Raw genomic sequence first — 21,525 nt, 5'->3', positions numbered from 1 at the left:
CACACCTAAGCTAACTTCAATTAAGATCACTGACATTTAAATATCAATGTAAATGTGCTCGTGTATTTTAGAATATTAACTTGCCTCAGACAAATGAAGATAAATGTCCACGATTCACCAAAAATGTTATTTTACTCTTGATATAATACATATGTTCATTTTCTTCTTCAGAAGTAGATTTAGGAAGCATTTTCCTTTAAAACAATCCACACTTAATTCAATGCACACACTTCTATTTTGCTTTCTTGATCTTTTTTGGTCACACACTTCTATTTGCAAATATTTTAACTAAAAATATTTTAATTCAAATTCAGAAATATTTCATATAAAGCTTTTAAGAAGCACTTGTTTAAAAAGACCAATTTTTTAAATTGCCTACTTGATCCTAATATACTGTTTTATTTGACCTTCATAATGATCCTGAATGATAAGTAGAGATAATATTATTATGCCAAGAAATGTAGTAAAGATAAGCAAAATGAAGGTCTGAGAAGTTATGACTTTTCAAAATCATGCAGAATTAAAAATGAGCTGTGACTTCTAATCACAAGATAAAGAGCCTTTGAAAATTATGGTTGAGATTTTTGGCAGTCTGAATAAAAGTGAAAAGTAACTTCAATCAGTGTTCACATGATGCAGCAAGAAATTAAACACTTGCACGGTCAGTACAAGGGAAAACAAAGAAAGTCTGAATATTATCTGCAGGACATTCTCTACCCTTCAAGATGGCTTCATATTTTTTATATAAAAAATTGTGTATATGTGATCCTGTACATAGTATTCCTATTCATACTTATGACCACTCATTTTGTTCAGAATAGAGCAAGGCACAGAATGTTCAGATGAAGCCCAGGAGGAAGAAATCAGAGATGGAAACCTGGCTAGTACTGTCCCTGAAAGATCAAGAAAAAACAAGTATGAAGAATAATTAGTGAGAAATATAAATGTAAGACAGTAAAGAAAATACGTATCTTTAAATATAAAAGAAAAAATTTAAAGTTTGAATGTATATTTTAAAGTCAGTGCACAGAGTGATTTAGATAATCGATACTACCTATTAGGGATCAGAAAGACCTTGCCACCAAGGACCCTACATGTTTTAGAGCTTCTACAACAGTTGTTCATTTGATAATTCAAGCATATAAGAAAAAAATTCCAAGGAACAGAAAGTATACATTTCAAGCTAGTAAGTTTAAAGTTGCTTTTAAGACCAATTTTTAAATTTGCCTACCTAATCCTAAAAATTGACTCCTTTATTATTACACTTCATTATACTCAGTAATAATGGTCTACATTCTTTTTGACCTAATATTCACCACTGCTATAGAATACATGGCTTTGAAGTATCAGCCCTACCTAAAAACCCTTCATTAAGTCTCCATCTCTCCAAAAAATTTAAATTAAAGCAAAATAGAATGAAAAACTTCCAAAAGTAGGAAAATAGTGAATTTTAAAACCCAATAAAGAACACATTCTTTATATTAAGTAAAATTCTGAACCATCTGCTACCTGTTCACATCATACAGTCTCTAGAGCTGCCACCACATCTAGGGAAGAAGAGCCATAGAAAGTAATCTGCTACCACCTCCACAATTCAAGTCAGAGCAAAAAAGATGTATCTTGTGGATAATTACCAGTAAAACATCAAATTCAATCACCATAGTTAAACCTTTAAGAGATATCATTCTTTTTTTGAAGATATTATTCTTGAAACACAACATAAATATTCAACTAGTGATTATCATCCTCAGTAAAAAATACAGTAATCAACAATTGGTTAATCAGAAATAATTTTAACTTATTTTAAAAGAACTAGTCATATCAGACAGGAAAAAACTATGATGATTTTAAAAAGACCTGATTTTTTGATAGATCACAGAGCATAATAAAATAAAAAAGCTTTAAATAAGCAAAAACAATGTGAAAATCACAAAACAGCAGAAAGGGGCATTTGTATGTGTTAAAATAATTTAATTTCCCTGTACATTTCTGTCTACATGAGAAACCAAGATACGCACTTTACAATATTTACCTGTTTTAAGACATTCAAGTCAATTCAGACGGCAAAAGTAGAATTCAATCACTAGTGAAATGTTTAAAAAATATATATTAAACAAGAAAGTATCTTTACAAGTTAAAAAATAATCTTCCACAATGCAATAAATTGCAAATCACTGAAATTGTAACTCTTTAGATGATTTCAGTTCAGTTTTTGGTTTCAAAATGTGGACACAGTAAGCAAAAAAGTGTTGGCAGATTTCTATCTGTTTTTACGTTTTTCTTTCTTACTTCGACTACTGGTTATACTGTTTAAAGATGATGATGGAGGTGCTCTTGCATGACCTGTAGCCTTGAGATGGTCAAAAAGTTTATTCCGGGATGGAAACTCACTATGGCAGGTTGTACAGCTGATAAGAACATCACTCTAAAAAGCAAAGAAAATCATAAATTAAGGCAAGTGTTATTATCTGAGAGTAGTGTTTTATGTTACAACATCAAATCAGGATTAAACATCAAATAATAACAAAATAAAGACATTTTAACAAAACAGACAGCAACCAAAATAGGCTCAACAAAGGCAGATGTTCTTGGAAATTAAATCTCATTAACCAACATTATCAACTCTAAGGGGTCTAAGTGTTCAACAGCATGTACCACACAGACTAAAGAGAATGTGCTTTACAACTAATCTTTAGAACTTGACACATGTAATTCCTATCAACAACACTGCAGGTTGCAAAGTAATGGAAAACAAAAAAAGTTAATTGTTGTAGTATCTAATACTGTCACTGCACTTCTTTTTACTTTGAAGAAAAAAGAAAGATAGCAGTACATATGAAAATTCTACCAGCATCCTGCAAAACTACTGATGGATCTGAATTTTGCAAATTCTTCAGGGAAGATATGCATTTGTATCTTCAGAACATTATACTGCTTAAGCAAGATCCATTAAAGAGATGTAAAAATGATTCTGACCTACCTGTACTTGTGATTCAGCAGGTACTTTGACAGATTTTTTCATATCTTTGGTTTTCTTTCCTTTGGATTTAGCAATACTGGAAAATAAATTATCCAGCATAATACAAAAATAAATAATGTGTACCTTTTAATGGTCATCTGGCTTCCAAGAACATTCAAAAGATGAGATGCACTTTGAAATGCTAATTCATTAACTTTAATGCTGATTTAATTAACTACACCTCAAACAGCTTTGTAAACAAGTTCAGAGATCAAATTAAACTGCACAAAATTAAAGAATTTATCTAACACAGTTGCAACAAAAGCTAAAATAATATCCCTAAAATAATCTCTGAACATGTACACAGTATATTATTATAAAAAGCAAAGCATTTAATACTCCATTTATTGAAGCAAACCATCTTTCATAATCAACCAGTAGTAATCATAGATGAGCTATGACATTAAATGTAGATTCCCAAAACATCAACTTCTTGAATTTGATCCAGTCTGTAATGGACATACTCAGACTCACATGAAATGAAGAACTGCATTATAATAAATCTTTCATAAAATTAAGTTTATTCAATATAAGAAATTTACATTTATTAAAAGATGGGATCCTTTTTACTGATCTGGGTGTCCTCATGAACCCTTTAAACCAGAAGCTGCCAGTCAACCTAGTCAGGTTCCTCCTGTTCTCCCTGCACCCTGAACATGATTCTATGCAACTTCCTCCATGAACTTGAATTTTTCTTAGTCATTCTGTATTTTTCCTCATTTGTGACAATCAAATTCTTAGGGTAAAAATCTGGGTGCAAATGTATTTATAAACAGAATGAATGAGTTATGATAATGCTTCTAAGCACTTCATGGGTAGACTACTCTTCAAAGAGAAACTGACATATACCTTTCTTAAATTAAAGAACATATATCTTTAAAGATGCTAACTAGGAGTGTAACACGACATTATGCAGTAGTCAGCCAGCTTTAGAAACATCAAGAACATGGTGCAATGGTATAAAAGGCAACAAGTAGTCCAACAAAAAAAAAACAACATAGATATACCATAACTATGTCTATAAAACCTCAGAGCAATATTGCTAGCAAATAATTCATAAGAACTAGTATCTAAGACCTTTATTTTTTAAAAAAACAGTATGCAGGGCAAGGGATTTAGCTCAGTGGTTCCACTGCCTGCCTTGCAAGCACAAGGATCTGAGTTCGATTCCCAGTACCAAAAAAATAAAATATAAATAAAAAATAAAAAACAGTATGCACCCACACACAACAAAACACTTCTCATTAGATAGCCACAGTGTTCACATCACTAGAGATCTGCAGCAGAGGGCCCAGCAGTAAAAGCCCTGTTGTCAGGAGGCTGGCAGGGTAGGAAGAGGAGTAGGGACCAGTGATGTTTCTATTTCAGCCCTGCCATTCCTCTTCAGTGACAAGGTAACATGAATTCTCTTAATGTTTTCTCATACCAGTAAAATTTAAAAACTGAACTGTATCAATGGTTGCCCAAATCTGAGAATCCTTTACCCACCCCGACCCCCAGCCAATTCTCATGTAGAAGTTACATAGAAAGTAAATAAACACCTGTTAGCTTTAGGTAAAGAGAGGCTTAGGGACCTACAGCCCCATGTCTTGGCCTTCCCCTAATGCCCTCCAAATAACCCAAAGGACCCTTACACGATGCCTGGGCCCCATGGAGCTAGATAGGGATTAAATGCCAGCTTTCCCATTTATTAGCTTTTGTCCGTGGACCAGTCTTTTTTAAAAATAAATTTTATTTTATTTTATCCCATTCTCCCTCTCAAACTCCCTCCCCTCCCTAAACAAAAGCTTTGTTTCCATTTTTTCCTTCTATTTTCACTTTTTAGACCAGTCTTAATGTAAGATTGCTTTTTATGTTTGCAAAATGAGAACAAATGTCTAGCAGTAGTAAAATAAATGTTAATTTCCCCTTCCTGGGTGCAACTCTACAAAGTTTTTCAAAGCTCTGACATTTCCAGCTTGTGTAGTTCCTCGTCCTCCTTTTTTTTCAGCTAGAGCCCTATTGAGGCCTCAGTTACAGGTTCTTTCAGTCATGCTATTGTATGGAAATTCCTTACATCTGTAAGTACACTTCACCACCTGCAGCTTCAGTGCTGAGCTTATTCAGTTCACATTCCCACTTTAATGTGTCACTTTCACTCTCCCCCCCCCCCCCCCCCCGTGGTCCTGTGAGGATGGGAACCTGAGGCTATTTACTATTCGGATCTCCCCTCAAGGAATAAGCAGGAGGAGGAAGTCAGACAAGGAGGGGAGAAGGGAGAAAAGGAGTGGCTCTCTCCAGAGTGAGCTGTCCCCTAGTTCAGGACTCCATCCACAGCCCCTCTGAGCAGGAAGGCTCCAAGCTGTTGATGTGTGCCCTGAGAACACTGCACGACTGAGGAGGAGCACAGAACATGACTGTCACCAGCATGAAGATGCAGTTAGTGATGCTCCACAGGAGTAGGATGGGGAAAGACATTGAGCAGCTGTCTTGTTCTTCTGCGTGTCAAGGACAAAATGAGAAGCAGGGCAGGATAAAGGAAACAAACTGGATCAAAGTGATTCTGGTCATGTTGCTGAACTCTGTAAGCTCGTTGCTCTAACACTTTCAACACGTCTTATCTGTAGGCATGTGTGTATACCTTTGTATGTATGTCTGTATTTTAGTACAGTTTACACTTAAGTCATGGAAAGATTTGATATATAAAACCTGTCCTTATTATTATAAATATTCAGTGATTAGAAAACAATATGCAATTTTTTTTTCGTACAGGGGATCGAACTCGGGACCTTGTGCTTAACAACATGCAATTCTGACCTACCTTTTAGCTTCACTTTTTGGATCACCACATGATTCAGTGGTCTTTGTGACACTGACATTTTCTAGAGGACTATCTTCTAATTCTTTGGCATTGTCTTGATTTAAGTTGGTATCTTCTAGATTAACCTTGTCTCCTTCTCCAGTTCCACTTTCATTGAAACTGTCATAATTCTAGATATTAAAACATATATGTCATTATAAACAAATCTATCTACTAATACTGTTATCTTCTGTTAATGTTAATCTTCTGTTATGTTGCCAAGTAGTGTTCCATACTCTAGGAGGAGTAAATCTCAGGAAATAAAAGCAGGTAAGTTAAAAATATATGCTCATTATAGGATATTAAATTAGGGGAAACTGGAAACAATCCAACTATTCAGTAAGTGAAACGGTTGAGTATATGAAGTAAATTCATGAAGTTAAATTATTCAGTTATGTGAGAAATACAATGTTACCAAAATGAAAAAATTATATATAGTTCAATCACAATTTAATATGATATTAAGTGATCTCTATATGTAGAATTAAGGAAGATACTTATACTGTTCTACATTTTCCAAATGATTGGTAATAAGCAACTATTACTTTTATAGTCTGAAAAAAAAGAAGGCCATGAATTGGCATTATAGAAGAAAGATGTCTGGCAAACACATCTTTAATGCCAAAGTCTGTTTTGTTGAGTTGCAATCTGCTGAGCTTGTGCATGTGCACACTCTCGGTCTCTCTTCCCTTCTCTATCTCAACATGCTCTCTGTTCCCCTGAACTCTCTAAAAGTTTTAGGCACACATGAATATCTGTCATCTATCTCCTAGAACAAAAATATTCTGAGTCATGATCCTCATCATATACCAGGAGTTAATAGATATTACCTGCTAGAGTCTACATTCAAATCTGCCATTCTTTTTTTAAAAAGAAACCAAATAATCAAGAACCACATGTTGCATTTATTTTCTTATCTCTTTAATCATTTATTCCAGAACAGTTCTCTCACTTTTTTTAAATCTTTCATGATGTTGGCAATCTGATGATTATTTTGTAGAATGTCTCATCATTTGGCTTTGTCTGATTGTTTCCAAATGATTAGATTCAAGTTAACCATTTCTAGCAAGAGCACTACAAAGATAATGCTGTATCCTCAGTACATTAACATCAACAGATCAGAGGCAATGAGTTACTTGTCCCATTTTCCAGAGATATTAACAAGTTCCTTCATTTCATTCATTTATTACGAGTTTTACCAGATTTTTCTAAAGTATCTTTTCCCTTTTTAAAATTAATATATAATCTGCAGAGTACAACTCTGAGATTGTGTGACTATGCTGTCCACAATAACTTTCCACCCAATGGATATGGAATCATCTATGACTCTTGCCTGGACCATTTATTAGGCTGGTAGTTGGAGAACTGTGATTTTCTATCTCTGGTACTATGCTATCTGTATTTGTACTAACTCATGTTCTGTGATTAAACTCTCTCATCTCCTTTCTTCAACTCTGTAAACTCAATATAGATACATGAGTTTTTAAATAAAATCAACAAATGAAAATATATTATCATTATTCTTTTTTACTGACTCAAATTTTCTCAACTGGCAGACTCTGTAAGTCAGATTCTGAAGACTTCTGACATACCCTCATCAGTTTCTGAGTACAGTATTTCCTTAGTTTCTAGCATAAGATGTTCTGGGCTCACTATTTTTCCCATCTAAGCCCAGAGTTATTCATTTCTCTAAGGAGCAAAACTCAGTTTCCTTCTTGAAGGAAAGGGAACTTACAAACTAAGACATAGGCCCTAGGTTTGCTCACTGCTAGGGGTTATCATTGCTCATAGGTGCTAATTATTTTAAATCATAAGTTCCTACCAATATCCCCAATTCCAATCCAAAACTTCAGTGCATACATTTGTATTCCCCTTCTCCCACAGAGAATATGGTTCCCAACAGCACTAATTTATTCATTTGCTCTACCCTACAATATACACAAAAGTTTTAGAAATATAACATCAAAAAGTCTGCTAAGTAAAGTTCAACATGTACTTAATTTTACCTTTAATTGGTTAATTTTATCTTTTAACTATATCTCCCAGAAAGATTTCAGAATACTATGTACAAAAGTTACTTGAGGAGTTGGAGATTTAGCTTAGTGGTTCTGCCACCTGCCTTAGAAGTGGAAGGTCCCGAGTTCCATTCCCGGTACCAAAAAAAAACAAAACAAACAAAAAAACCCACAATAAAGCATAATTTTTTTTAAAAAAGTTACTTGAATTACTGTTTGTTTTTTGTCACTGGTTTCTATTTACATTGAGTTCCAGTTTTTTAGGTTTTCTTTTAACATCCTTGTTGGCTTATACAACTTTTAAAAAATCATACAAAAACTTCTCCCATGCTGAACATGGTGGTGTAATCTCAGCACTCTGGAATGTTGAGGCAGGAGAATCAAAGTTCAATTCCATCCTGGGCAACTTAGCAAGACCTTGTCCTTAACTTTTTTTTTTTTGGTACCAGGGATCAAATTCGGGTCCTTGCGCTTGTGAGGCAGGCATCAGAACCACTGAGCTAAATCCCAGGCCCTACCAAGACCTTGTCTCTCTTTTTTTTTTGGTACCTTGGATGGAACTCGGGACCTTGCGCTTGGGAGGCAGGCAGCAGAACCACTGAGCTAAATCCCTGGTTCAAGACCTTGTCTCAAACTAGTTAAGTTTTTCAGTAATAAAAACATTTCTTTAATAGTCAAATCATTACAAGTTTTAAGCCAAATGCTCCTTTTGCAATATTTCATTGATGCTGTTTGGCAGAATAAACCTAGATATACAACAACCAAAATCTCTTTTCAGATTTTAGTTGTCTTGACTTAGAAGCCTATCATCAGACATATCATATTTTTAAAACATGGCACTGAGCTAATACATACCAGGGGAGTTCTGTATTAAACTTTGTTAAACACACAATACCAATTAAATTAGTTTCATACACAAAATGGAGGGACACTGAAAAAAGAAAAATTTTTATTTCCTTTTAATCAGTTTACAACCAACATAAAATCATGGAATGAAAGTTCTTTCCTTTTAACAGACTATACTGATAAACAAAAACATTGCAAACTTATAGTTGTTATTTAATGTTAATAAAAACCTTTCAAACATACCTGTGGTGGCTTCTGTTTCTTTTTCTTCTGTTTTTTAGGAAGCCTAAGAGCAAATATAAATCAATATATCAAATATTTGACTTTGTCAAGATTTACTAAGTGAAAAGTGATACACTAGTGGTAAATAATATTTAAAATATTTACTTATAAAGCATTAAAAGGATAAGAAAATGTACACTGTCATTTTAGAGAATAACAGTGGTTCAATGAATAGAAATGAATAATAATTAGCCTACATATGAAGCTGTTTTCTAATATAGCCATATATATTCTCTAAAAATTATCTTTGACATCATTACCTACACTTCAACATTATAAAATTTCATTAACTACAAGAGATATATGGGCCAGGGATTTAGCTCAGTGGTTTTGCCACCTGCTGCACAAGCGCAAGGACCCGAGTTCGATCCCAGGTACCAAAAAAAAAAAAAAAAAACTACAAGAGATGTAGAAAACACTGTTGTAACAAAACAACTTCCCTTAGATAAATGGCATTTAAACATTATCTTTAAAATATGTGACATATACGTCTAGTGACATTTTATATTTTGAAGTACTTTTGTTTTGGTGTGTCTTCCATTTCTTCCTCAGAATTGGTATTCAATAGATTTTCATCTACTTGAGATCCTGAAAAATTCTCTTCCTCCTCCTCCAACTGTTGTTTCAACAAGGCAACCATTTCCCGGTGTTTCTTTGACTTTTCATGATTCTTCATGCTGAAAGAACAATCCGATATGAGTGGCTGCCCTAGGAGTCATTCACATGTGCCCAGCTATGCTGCTGAATATTTGCAACCAGTTGAAAGTGCCAAATGTTTGTGATTTTATACAGAGCCACAGAACCCTGCCAGGACGGCCCAGGCATTAAGGACCTGGAAGCTTATAACCAAGCTCTTTCTTCTGGATCCCAGCATTCCTATTTTCTTCCTTGTCATCTACATACATTTTCTCCTCCTTTTTGGAGCCAAATTCTGTTTGTTATTTTGATTTTTCAACTTTTAAAATTAAGACCTTTTCAAGTTTCCTTTTAATCAGTCAGTCAGTATTTGCTAAATGCTTGTATGTTCTGGGACAGGGTATACAGTTTGAGGAGTCACTGGAAATTGCAAGACATACATTCTAACATTAAAAGGGAGACCTCTGGACTACAGAGATGGTCACATGAGGGCTTAAAGGACACAGTTTACTTCTTTTTGCTTTTTTCACCTTCCCAGGAGGTCTCTCTTTTCTCACTCCTACCACCCTAAATATGAGTTCAGACACATCTCTGAAACTATTCAAAAATCTATAGGCAATGTTTATTTCAGTATATATACAGGCAACTAAATATTTTATAAAATATAACTGACAATGTACCAGTTGACAAACTGGGAAGTAGGAAACTTGGGCTTGAGACATAGCTTAGTGGTAAACTGCTTGTCTATAGAGTAAGGTCCTAGGATCAATTCCCAATATACTCCCTCCCTGCCAAAAAAGAAAGAAACTTGCTGTGACTATCTACTTTATGTCTCCTGTTTATCTTTTTGGTGTTTCCAGTGTGGGCTGCTACTTTTCTATCCAATGAAAATTCTCCTTCAGACCCAGATCCCTTGGAGAAATGAGAATACCATGTGTCAGAAAGTACCCAAAATGATGGGGATACATAAAAAAAAATAGGCAGTGACAAGGAGGACTTCACTAAGCAAATCTAGAAAAACACAAGCACTGAAAAGGACAGAAACAAATTATAAAAATTTAAAAAAAAATAAAATTTGTAAAAATCAAAGATAATAAGCAGGGGAAAGAGAGTGCTTATTTATAGCAGAAGGCCAAAGGCTGTCTAATAAATTCAGGAGGAGCAAAAAAGGATCATTTGACAACCTTCAAAAAAGAAAAACTAGTAGTGCCTGAGTGTCTCTTATTCAAAATCCTAGGGCCAGAAGTGTTTTGGATTTCATGTTTTTGGGTTTTGGGGGCGATTTGGGAATATTTCCATATATAAAATGAGATCTCTTGGGGATGAGACCCTGGTTTAAACAAAAAACTCATTCATGCTTCACATATACCTTGTACCTGAAGTGTAAAGGTAATTTTATATATTTTTAACATGCTGTATATTAACCGTGATCTGTCACAGGAGATCAAGTGTAATTTTCCCACTTGCGGCATCATGTCTACATTCAAAAAGTTTAAGATTTTGGACATTTCAGCTCTTCAAATTAGAGATGGATGCTCAATACATACCAGATAAAATCATTAATGGATGCTAAATTTAGGAGGAAAGTTTTTTTTTGGTACCAGGGATCGAACTCAGGACCGTGCACTTGCAAGGCAGATACGGTGACACTGAGCTAAATTCCCAGCCCTAGGAGTAAAGTTTTGATGAATAAGTATTTGCAGGTTTTTTTTGGTCCATTCAAACATTTTAATCTCAAATTCAGTGTCCATTACACATGTTCCCCTCTCCACAGCACAGACCTAACCTGTGCTTCTAAAGACCTACAGTAGCACAGGGGTGTTGTCTATTCTTCTGCTCCTCCCATTCCAGTATCTAGAATTATCTGCATAGTTTTGAAGTGTCTCCCCACAGATTAAACATTCTTCCAGGAAAAACTTATTGCATTAACTCTATGTAGAAAAAATGGATAACACCTTGACTAGATGATCAAAACAATCATCACCAATGAGGAGCAGAAGGACTTCATGCTTCCAGATATGAACGGCTGAAAATGACACAACTGCAATATCGTACCTGGGGATGCATATACTGAATCTAATCATGAATAAATACACAAACTCAAAATGAAAAGTTTCTATGGAAAAAACATTTTAAAAGACTAGTATACTGGATTCTATACTGAAGTGGGTAGCACTGGTGTATACATTAATAAAGGATCAACAGACAAAACTGAAATATGGCAATAAGTCAGACAAAAGTACCCTTTCAGTGTTATAAATTTATAAATTTCCTAAAGTTGACAACATATTCTTTCATTTTTTTTTTTGGTACCAGGGATTGAACTCAGGTCCTTGCACTTGCCCAGCAGGCGGTGAAACCAATGAGCTAAATCCCCGGCCCTTGACAACATATTCTTATTCTCAAGACATATAGAGCTCAGTATGAGGTAAAGGAGCATTAACGTACTCTGAAATTATTTAGGAAAAAAAACTGTATGTGTATGTATGTGTGTGTAGAGACAGAGGGAGAAAGCAAGAACAAATGGGACAAAACATTAGCAACAGGTAAATGGAGTATGCCACATTCTCACAACTTATCTTTAAGTATGATAGTATTTCCAAATTTAAAAATAATTAAAATTTGCTTTGTTTTCTTGCTTGTTTCTAACTGTTTGTGCCTCTTGCCACTTCTCTTACTACCTTCTCATTTTTCCTTTGGTGTTTTGAAGTAATACTAGTCTTCAATTCCTTTGCTGTCCTTTCTTCCTGACTACAGGTTATGCTTCTTTTTCCTGGTGACTCAACTCATTTTCTCCCATATTCTTCCCCTCTCCTTTATAATGGCATTCTTTCTATGTCTCTCTTTGTCATTGTTCTCACAAGATGAAGTGCTTCCATTTCAGCAAATATACTCTTGGAGGACAAGTTAAAGTTCCTAGTTTGGCAGCAACACCCTAAAAGGAACAGTAATGGGTCGAAGTAAGTCTGACGCCAACAAGTACAGATGTCAGATTTGGTCTAGCCACCTTGCCTGTGTTACAAGCAGAACTTCCTTCTGGAAGCAGCATGTGTGTTTATAAAGTAGCTATTACATAGGAATAGTGAATGAGTGACAACTGGTACAAGAGGTTTAACTGCTGATACAGACACTTCTTCATCCCCTAGTGGACAAGGTTCCAGTAAGCTGCTACAACCAGTCCTGAGTACTTTCAAAGTGTTACACTTTTCCTCAAAAGAAAAGGTGAATTCAAAGATAGTATACTTACGCCTTTTCTGTCTTGAAAGATTTATCACATGCTGGACAGTAAAGGTTATCATAAAACTCAACTTCCTCAGCCTCATCACTGTCTTTACCTGTGAGAGGAAAGCTTATGGTAAGAATCCTGTTTGGTCAGAAAAGGGGTCCCCAACCCCAGACAATGGATCAGTATAAGCCTGTTAGGAACCAGGCCAAACAGTAAGAGGTGAGTGGTGGGCCAGAAAGGGAAGTTTCAGCTATTCCCCATTGCTCACGTTACAGCCTAAGGTCAGCCTCTTGCAAAATCAGTGGGCATTAGAGTCTCACAGAAGCATAAATGCTATTGAACTGCACATGTGAGGGATCTAGGTGGCACCCTCCTTGAGAATCTCATGCCTATGATCTGAAATAGAGCTGAGGTTGATGATGCTAATGCTAGGAAGCAGCTACAAGTAATCATATAATTATTCCACTGCATATTACAATGTAGTAATAGAAAATACACAATAAATATGATGTGCTTCAATCATCCTGAAAACATAGTATCATGCTCCATCTCTGAAAAACTGTCTCCCATGAAACCAGTTCCTGGTACCAAAAGGTGGGGGTCTGCTGCATTAGAAAACAAACTAAGATATCTTAACAAATTATGCCCCTTTAATAAGGACCTAAAGTTGCATGCAAATTAGAAACTAAAGATTTTAACTTCTTTACTGAAAGTAAATGGTGTCAGGATTTGAGTTGGCCTTTCAAAAGGAGCACTGCATTATAAAGGCAGGCTGCCAAATAAATCATCTCATCCTTCAAGTTCTGCTCATAAGAAGATTCAGAAAATCCTCAAAATCCTAGGTGTAAACCAAGCATGGTGGTGCATGCCTGTAATGCCAGCACTTGGGGGGCTGAGACAGGAGGATCGCCATTAGTTCAAGGCCAAAACAGGCTACATGGGGAGTTCGAGGCAAGTGAGAACTATATAGTGAAATCTTGTCTCAAAAAAAAACCAAGAAAAAACAGGGAAGCTGAGCCAGTCCCAGCACCTGGAAGGAAGCTCCCTGGCCACAATCCCAAGCTCCTAGGGCAGAAAAGCTGAGCCAGTCCCAGCACCTGGAAGGAAGCTCCCCCCCCCCCAACCCAAGCTTCTAGGGCAGAGAAGCTGAGCCGGTCCCAGCACCCAGAAGGAAGCTTCCCCACCGCCATCTTAAGCTCCTAGGGCAGAGAAGGTGAGCCGCACGGGCAACAGAAGCAGGGCCCCCTCCCCGCCCCCATGGAAATGAGAAGACACGTAAACAAGCCTCAAAAATAGACTTCTGGATCACCTACAGCAACCCCAAAGGGAAACGAGATGGAACACTCTGATACTCAACCACTTGGACTCTCTGAACTGGCAACAAAAGAGGATCTGGGAAAAATGAAATCAGAAATAATTTCTCAGATAACAGCAAAGATTGTGCTCATGGTGCAAGACATGATTAATAAATCTAGAGAGGACACAGATAAAAAAAATGGAGGATCTGAGGAACATGATGGAATCTCAACACAGGAAACAAATGGAATCCATAAATCGATGCAAACAGATTTCCAAAAGATTAAAAACTCCATCGAAAGTCTGCGCAGCAGAATGAACCAATGTGAGGATAGAATTTCAGATATAGAAGAAAAGACTGCAATTAGTGACCAAGAAAAGAAAAATTACTTTAAAACTGTAAAGGAACACAAGAAATCAATCCAGCAGCTGCTAGACGATGCAAAGAATAACATAAGACTGATTGGAGTCAATGAGGAAAGAGGAGAGTGCAGATGACATAAAAAAACTCTTCACAGAAGTGATGGCAGAAAACTTCCCAAGGAGGGGAAAAGAACTTGACATACAGATAAGGGAGGCATATAGGACTCCAGCTAGCCTTGATCAAAAAAAAAAAACTCTACACTCAGGCATATAATAGTTAGGATTCCAAAAATCCAACCGAAGAACAAAATTCTACAAGCAGTAAGAGAAAAGAAACAAATCACATATAAAGGAAAGCCCATCAGAATCACAGCAGACTTCTCAATGCAAACCCTCAAGGCAAGAGCTTGGAGTGATGTATTTCAAGCCCTAAAGGAAAACAGCCTCCAACCCAGATTGATGTACCCTGCAAAACTATCTTTCAAAATGGATGGAGAAATAAGATACTTTCATGATAAAGAGCACCTCAGGAACTTCATGAATAACAAACCGGCACTCCTAAAAATTTTAGACAATATTCTAGAAAAGACAATGAGGATCACAACCCCAGGAAACCCAGCAGAATGAATCCATTGGGCGTGACAAACTAAATGCAAAGGGGGAGAATCCAACAAAAAGAAAAAGTCATGACAAGGCTTTTAAAACTTTTAACTTCATCTTCCTAATGAATGTATAATTCAATCTTGTTATTGTACTGATTAGTATTTTTCTGATTCTAGAGTTGCACACCTTTCCTTGTGCTGTACTGGCTATTTATCATCTTCTTCTGTCTACTTTTTAACTGGGTTGTCTATTAATGAGCTGTAAGAGTTCTTTATATATTCTGGTCATAGGTATATATGCATTGTAAAGATGGTCTGATTAAGGACTACTTTTCATTTTAACAATGTCATTTAAAGTTCTAAATTTTGATCGCTTCTCAGCCTTTTGGCTAAGATCAAGTGTAAAGTTCTAAATTTTGATGGAATCTCATTTATCAATTTTTTTCTTTTATACATGTCTTTTGTATCCTAGGTAGTTCTTGCCTACCCTGAACTCATAAACATTTTCCCTTATAATTTCTTAAAGTTTTATACTTTTAGGCTTTCATATTTAGGTTCATAGATCCCTTCAAGTTATTTTTATGTATGGAAATAAAGGGTTGAGGTTAACTTTTTATATACGGATACCAGGTGTTCTAGTGCCCTTTGCTGAAAACGCTATCTCTTCCTCGGCTCTTGGATGGAGTTTATATTTTATAAAATGCTAATGTTAAATAATCTTTCAAAACTCAGTGGATCATATATGTGTGGTTCTATTTCAAGATTCTGTTTTATTCCAATGATCTATATGTCTTTCCTTACACCAAAACTGCCTTGATTACTGTAGCTTTAGAAGAAGTCTTAAAATTAGGTACTAAACGTCTTCCAACACTGTTTTGGTTTTTGTTTTGTTTTGGTGTTAACTTTTCTAGGTCCTTTGTCCTCCAACATAACTTTTAAATTTCAATATACAATTCTTCATTTATAGCAAGTATACACAGACCTGAATTTTTATATATACCTTGTGTTTTCTAATCCTGCTAAATTCAAATACAAGTTCTAGGAGCTCCTAGAGATTTCTTAGTATTTTCTCTGTAGATGATCATTTCATATACATGTAAAGATTTTGCTTCTACCTTGCCAATCCTATCCTAATTGTGTCATTTTATTGCCAGACTATTTTGGTGGGGCCTAGGTTTCAAAGTTTAATGGACAGATAAAGAGTAAGCATATCTTCCCTTGTTCCCCACCTTAAGGAGAAAGCACTGTATCTTCTCCATTCATATAAGGCGTTCTCGCTGGAAGTATGGAGTACATGTCTTTAATCTGCTGAGAAGGTTCTGTTCTACTTCTAGTCTCCTGATAGCTTTTACCATGAACAGCTGTAGAATTTAGTCCAATACTTTTTCTCCAACTAGTGACAGGATCATATGGCTTTTTCCTTTCCTCTGTTAAAATGATGACTTTTGGGGGTGGATCTTCCAATGCTGAACCAACAATGCCATCCCTATAACAAAACCACTCTCTACATACTGCCAGATCTGACTTCTAATAGTTTTTGTTCAACAAATTTCTATCTATGTTCATACCTTTTTCTTCTGTTGTCTTTGTCCGGTTTTAGGATTGGTGCAATGTTGAGTTCCTAAAATGAGGGGAGAAGTGTTCCTTCTTTTTTCTGCTTTAATTGTTTGATATAATTTATCAATTGAAATGTATATGAACCTGCTGATGTCATATAGGTAGGTTTTCAAGCTAGGAATGTACTTTCTTTAATAGGTGCTATTCGGGTTTTATAATTCCTCCAGAGTTAGTTTCATTAATTTGTCTTCCAAGGTACTTCTTAGAAGTTGTCAAATTTATTTCAAAACAGATTTTTGTAATATGCTTTCTATATCCCTTTACATTCTGTAAAATCTGTGGTAATGTCTCCTAGATCTTGATATTGTAATTTAGAAAATGTATAACTGATATTGTGTAACAGGAAGAAAAGGTCTAAAGGTGCAGGGGAAGTGGGAGGGGTAGGGGAAAGGAAAAAAGGGAAAAGAAAAAATATGAGAAAAGGAAAAAAATGGAAACAAAGTCTTTGCAAGTAGGGAAGGGTGGAGGGGGTAAAGGGAGGGCAGGGGAAGGGGAAAAAAAAATAAGAATCAAGATACTCATGTAATGGTACAAGATCCCAATGATGAATGTAACTGTATTTTATACCGAAAATGTTCCAATAAACTTAATGGAAAAAAAAAAAAGAAATAAAAGAAAACAAATGCCACTTCTTTATTCTTACATATAGCTTTACAATATTCTATTATTACTGGATAGGCTATAAGATAGCTTATTATATGTAAGGTCTAAAATTGTCTTTATACATCTTTTTCATGAGCTTGAGGCTTTATTACAACTATCAATATAGGCTATAAAACTCAAGTGACTACAAAGTTCAAATGAAATTCTTTGCACAATCCCATATCCTAGTTAAGAAATAAGTAAATTGATTGTGATTTGGGATTTATTATCAATAAAGATCCCAAGGTCTCATATTCCTCATATTTCTCATTTTAGTTCTTTATAAAGTGATGTTGATTCTGAAAGATTCTGACATCATAAATGACCAAAATATACCCCATTTAGTGTTAATGTTAGGGTTAAGTAGTCCCTACTTAACTGCAGAGGCTATGTTCTAGAGGGCAGAGGATGCCTGAAACCTTGGGGTTTACTAAATTGTATAATTTAATGCCTTTTCTATCTTAATTAGGCACTCAGCACACGCTACAACAGTAACTTTGCAGTCTGAGGTTCAACAGTAAAACTAGCATGGCTTTCTTCTTTATAATGTCATGGTTAGAAGACTCATTCTTACTGGAGACCTTAACGACATCAACCTGATTCTTTTCTGTAAATTGAGAACATTTACCTTTTAATTTAAGAAACCATTTTATGACTTCTCTTTGGCATATCCAAATTACCAGCATCAGTACTCTTATGCTGTGGGGCATTAATTGAGAGTTGCTGGGCAGAGTGGCACACACCTGTAATCAATCCCAGGACTCAGGAGGCTGAGGTAGGAGGATTGCCAGGAATTTAAGGCCAGCCTGGGCTACATAGTGAGTTCAAGGCCAGCCTGAATTACAGTGCAAGACCTTGTCCCGAAAACCAAAAAATATATAAATAAAATAAGGGTTACTTGACCACAAACGGTATATAACACAATAGTTGATCTGATAATCTAGATAGCTACAAGTAACTAACTGCTAAGTGACTAAGAAGTGGGTAGTATGTACAATGTTGCCACTGAGCACCAGGGATGATTCCCATTCCAACTAGGGCAGGACAGAACAGGATCACTCAAAATTTCATTATACTACTGGACCAAGGCATAATTTATATTTTCAGACTGAGGTAAATGAAACTTTGGAAAGTGAGGATATAAGGGGAGACTACTGCATGTGGTGCTACTTTCCAATGATATGTATACTTTCAAGATATATATACAAGAGGGCAGGGGATTTAGTTCAGTGGCACCGCACCTGCCTGGCAAGCACAAGGTCCTGAGTTCGATTCCTAGTAGCAAAATAAGAAAAAAGATATATATACAGGGAGGAGACTTGAGGGGAGGAATGGGATAAAATAAAATTTAAAAATTTTAAAAAGATAAATATATACATGAAATAATCTTTAATTAATCAACAGTTAATAAGGAATGCTAGACTTGAAAAAAAAAGCCTGAATCTCAAAATGGTCATATGTTCTCAGGAATATCCCATAGCTTCTCAGATTACTACTTTTCTCAATAAGAAAATGATATAATCCCATCAGCAAAACCTATATTTAAGGATCAAGTGTGATCCTGGATACAAAGATTTTAAAAATTGTAAAACTGGCCAGCCTGGACTACATAGAGAGACCCTGTCTCAAAAACAATTTGTAAAACTATGTAAATTAGACTATTTCACATTTATAGAGTGCATTATAATTTGCAAAACAGGTTTACACAAACTACCTCTGATTCATTAACACACTTTATTTTCTAATCATTTTTTAATGTTTGTCATTTTATCATTTGGGCTATTATTCTGAAAAACCATACTGTAAATAAGTAAAATTAGTAAAGTATGTTTAGATCACTGTTTGACTAATGGAAGAGCTAGAGACAGTGGGGAAAATGAGATATACAGCTATTCTCAAAAATGCTTATGCAATTTAGCTCAATGGCACCGTGCCTGCCTTGCAAGCAGAAGGTCCTGAGTTCTATCTCCTGCATCACAAAAAAAAAAAAAAAGCTTATACTTTGCCTTTTAGGATAGTCATTCACCTGTGTTCCAATGACAGAGGCAGGGAAAAGAAACATTTTGTCACACCTAGGGGAGCCTCTCCATAAAGATGGAAATGAGAGGAACAGTTTGTACATACTACAAAGATTCCTGCACAATATCTGCTTTCCTAGAAATAGTTTCTATAAAAGACTTGACCCACTGCTTAACTGCATTTTCTTAAATAGCTGGCCAGTCAGTCACACTTGAGAATATGCACACCTGTCATTATACTGACGCAGCCAGAAGCACAAATCACTTAGAACACAGGCTGAAAAGAGTCTGATAGGTCAAACTATCTGGATTACAATACTTCAATTAACTACTTTGTGAGGCCTATACAGTACTGTTTTTAATTTTAATTATTTCCCACATTTATAAATTGAGAAATGTCACATAAAAAACCAATTAAATTAAAAAACAAACAAAAAAATGAAAACTCTGGCACCATCCTGGCAACAACTGGCTGGAGCACTGGTGCACTCTGGGTTTTCATTCTCTCTCTAGCTCCCTGCTGTTTAAAATCTTGGCCCCTTTACTGGCTCCTCTAGTTATCTAAGTGTACATCCTTATACACAATATTTTCCTAAATTTCTTAAGGCATCAAGAAAAATTACCATCCTGTCCATCTTTGAGCTCATGTTCCTCCGTTTCATTTTCATCTGATCCATCTCCAAACTCCTTGTCATACCGCGCCTCCATCTCCTGGAGCTCCTTCTCCATACTGGCCATGGTCATCCAGCTCTGTTCTCTGTACTGCTCCACCAGTCTAGACACAAAAGCACAGTCCTTCTATGCTGACAATCATGTCTCTGCATGGTTCTCACTTCGGAAGTTAAGCTTAAAATCCATTCCCTAGAAAACTTTCAATGCTTACAAACCTAAAAACCTGTGCTAAGTTAAAAAGAGAGCAAGGCTACTGAAATCTGTCACCTACTTAGTTTTAATTGCTCTTCTAGATAACGATGTTCTGAAATATACAATTTAGCCAGGGATGTAGCTCAGTGGCACTGCTCCTGCCTGGCAAGTACAAGGTCCTGAGTTCAATCCCTGGTATCAAAAAAATAAATAAATAAAACATACAATTTAGCAATTTATTAAAAGTCTTCAGATGATGACTTTAAGTCCTAAGTGCCACATAATGAACTAACTTTCAAAAGATAAGTACAGTGAGGGCTGGGAATTTAGCTCAGTGGTTCCACGGCCTGCCTCACAAGCACAAGGTCCTGAGTTCGATCGCTGGTACCAAAAAAAAAAAAAAACAAAAATAAAGGTAAGTAGAGTGAGTAGAATTTTTAGTAAGTGAACCATAGGGCCGGGGATTTAGCTCACTGGTGCCACCGCCTGCCTCACAAGCGCAAAGTCCTGAGTTCGATCCCAGGTACCAAAAATAAAAAAAGAATGCTATAGCTTGGCACAGTGGTATACACCTGTAATTCTGGCTAACTTAAAAGGCTGAGGTAAGAAGATCACAACAAATTAAAGGCCAGATGGGGCAACACAGAGATCCTGTCTCAGAATAAAATATAAGGACTAGGGATGTAGCTCAATGGTAGAGGACTTACCTAGCATGCTCAAGGCTGTCTTTATCCCCATCGTGTGTGTGTGTGGGGGGGGGGTTATAATGCTCTACATTTAACGCTTTTACAGTAACTCGTAACAATAAAACTTTAAAGGAATGAAAATGAACTGAGTATCCCAGAGTATCAGTAAAGTGGCATATTGCATGGTGGTTCAAAAGCAAGGATCTGGAATAGACTTCTTGGGTCCAATTTCCCAGCTGAGTGACTGACTTAGCTATGTGACGCTGGGCCTGTCTGCCTCATTTCCTCACAAGATTGAGGAGAATAAAAACCAGAAGTTACTCCACTAAACTGCTGTCAGGAAAACACTTAGACTGGAATCTTACACAGAGTAAGAACTTACTTAACATTAGTTATAACTGATGATATTTTATAAGAATCTATGAAGGACATCAAGTATAGAGGGCTCTGAAAGAAAAATCCAAATTAAAATAAAACTTCACATAGTAAGTGAAAAAACACTACTTAATGCAAGGATTTTGAAAGAAAAAAAAAAAAGAAATGAGGCCAGAAAGACAAGTGAACTGGACATGAA

At 35.9% G+C, this 21,525-nt stretch overlaps 1 protein-coding gene across 16 annotated transcripts in view; it reads right to left on the bottom strand.

The window, feature by feature from the left end:
- Dnajc21 (DnaJ heat shock protein family (Hsp40) member C21) overlaps window positions 1-21,525 on the bottom strand; it is a 106,493-nt gene that overhangs the window by 77,019 nt on the left and 7,949 nt on the right. For 5 of the 16 annotated variants that reach the window (XR_015442220.1, XR_015442221.1, XR_015442217.1 and 2 more), the window contains exons 6-14: window positions 20,025-20,176; window positions 12,885-12,972; window positions 9,520-9,678; window positions 8,963-9,005; window positions 5,820-5,989; window positions 2,981-3,056; window positions 2,290-2,425; window positions 2,033-2,083; window positions 85-194 (exon numbers count right to left, since the gene is read on the bottom strand). Coding sequence is in view for 6 of the 16 variants with exons in the window: in XM_087189285.1 (XP_087045411.1) it covers window positions 2,052-2,083; window positions 2,290-2,425; window positions 2,981-3,056; window positions 5,820-5,989; window positions 8,963-9,005; window positions 9,520-9,678; window positions 12,885-12,972; window positions 20,025-20,176 (856 nt within the window). In the remaining 10 variants the exon portion in view is untranslated. Of the gene's footprint in view, window positions 1-84; window positions 195-1,950; window positions 2,426-2,980; window positions 3,057-5,819; window positions 5,990-8,962; window positions 9,006-9,519; window positions 9,679-12,884; window positions 12,973-20,024; window positions 20,177-21,525 lie in introns of those variants that run through there. The other 11 variants (XM_087189285.1, XM_087189286.1, XM_087189284.1 and 8 more) reach the window with 5 other exon arrangements.

The sequence above is a fragment of the Heterocephalus glaber genome, unplaced genomic scaffold (assembly GCF_053883595.1).
Source record: "Heterocephalus glaber isolate CG9 unplaced genomic scaffold, H.glaber_assembly_v1.0 deba00001538, whole genome shotgun sequence".
Taxonomy (NCBI): domain Eukaryota; kingdom Metazoa; phylum Chordata; class Mammalia; order Rodentia; family Bathyergidae; genus Heterocephalus; species Heterocephalus glaber.
Note: the sequence above shows the minus strand (reverse complement) of the source record. Positions and strands in the feature narration are given on the sequence as shown.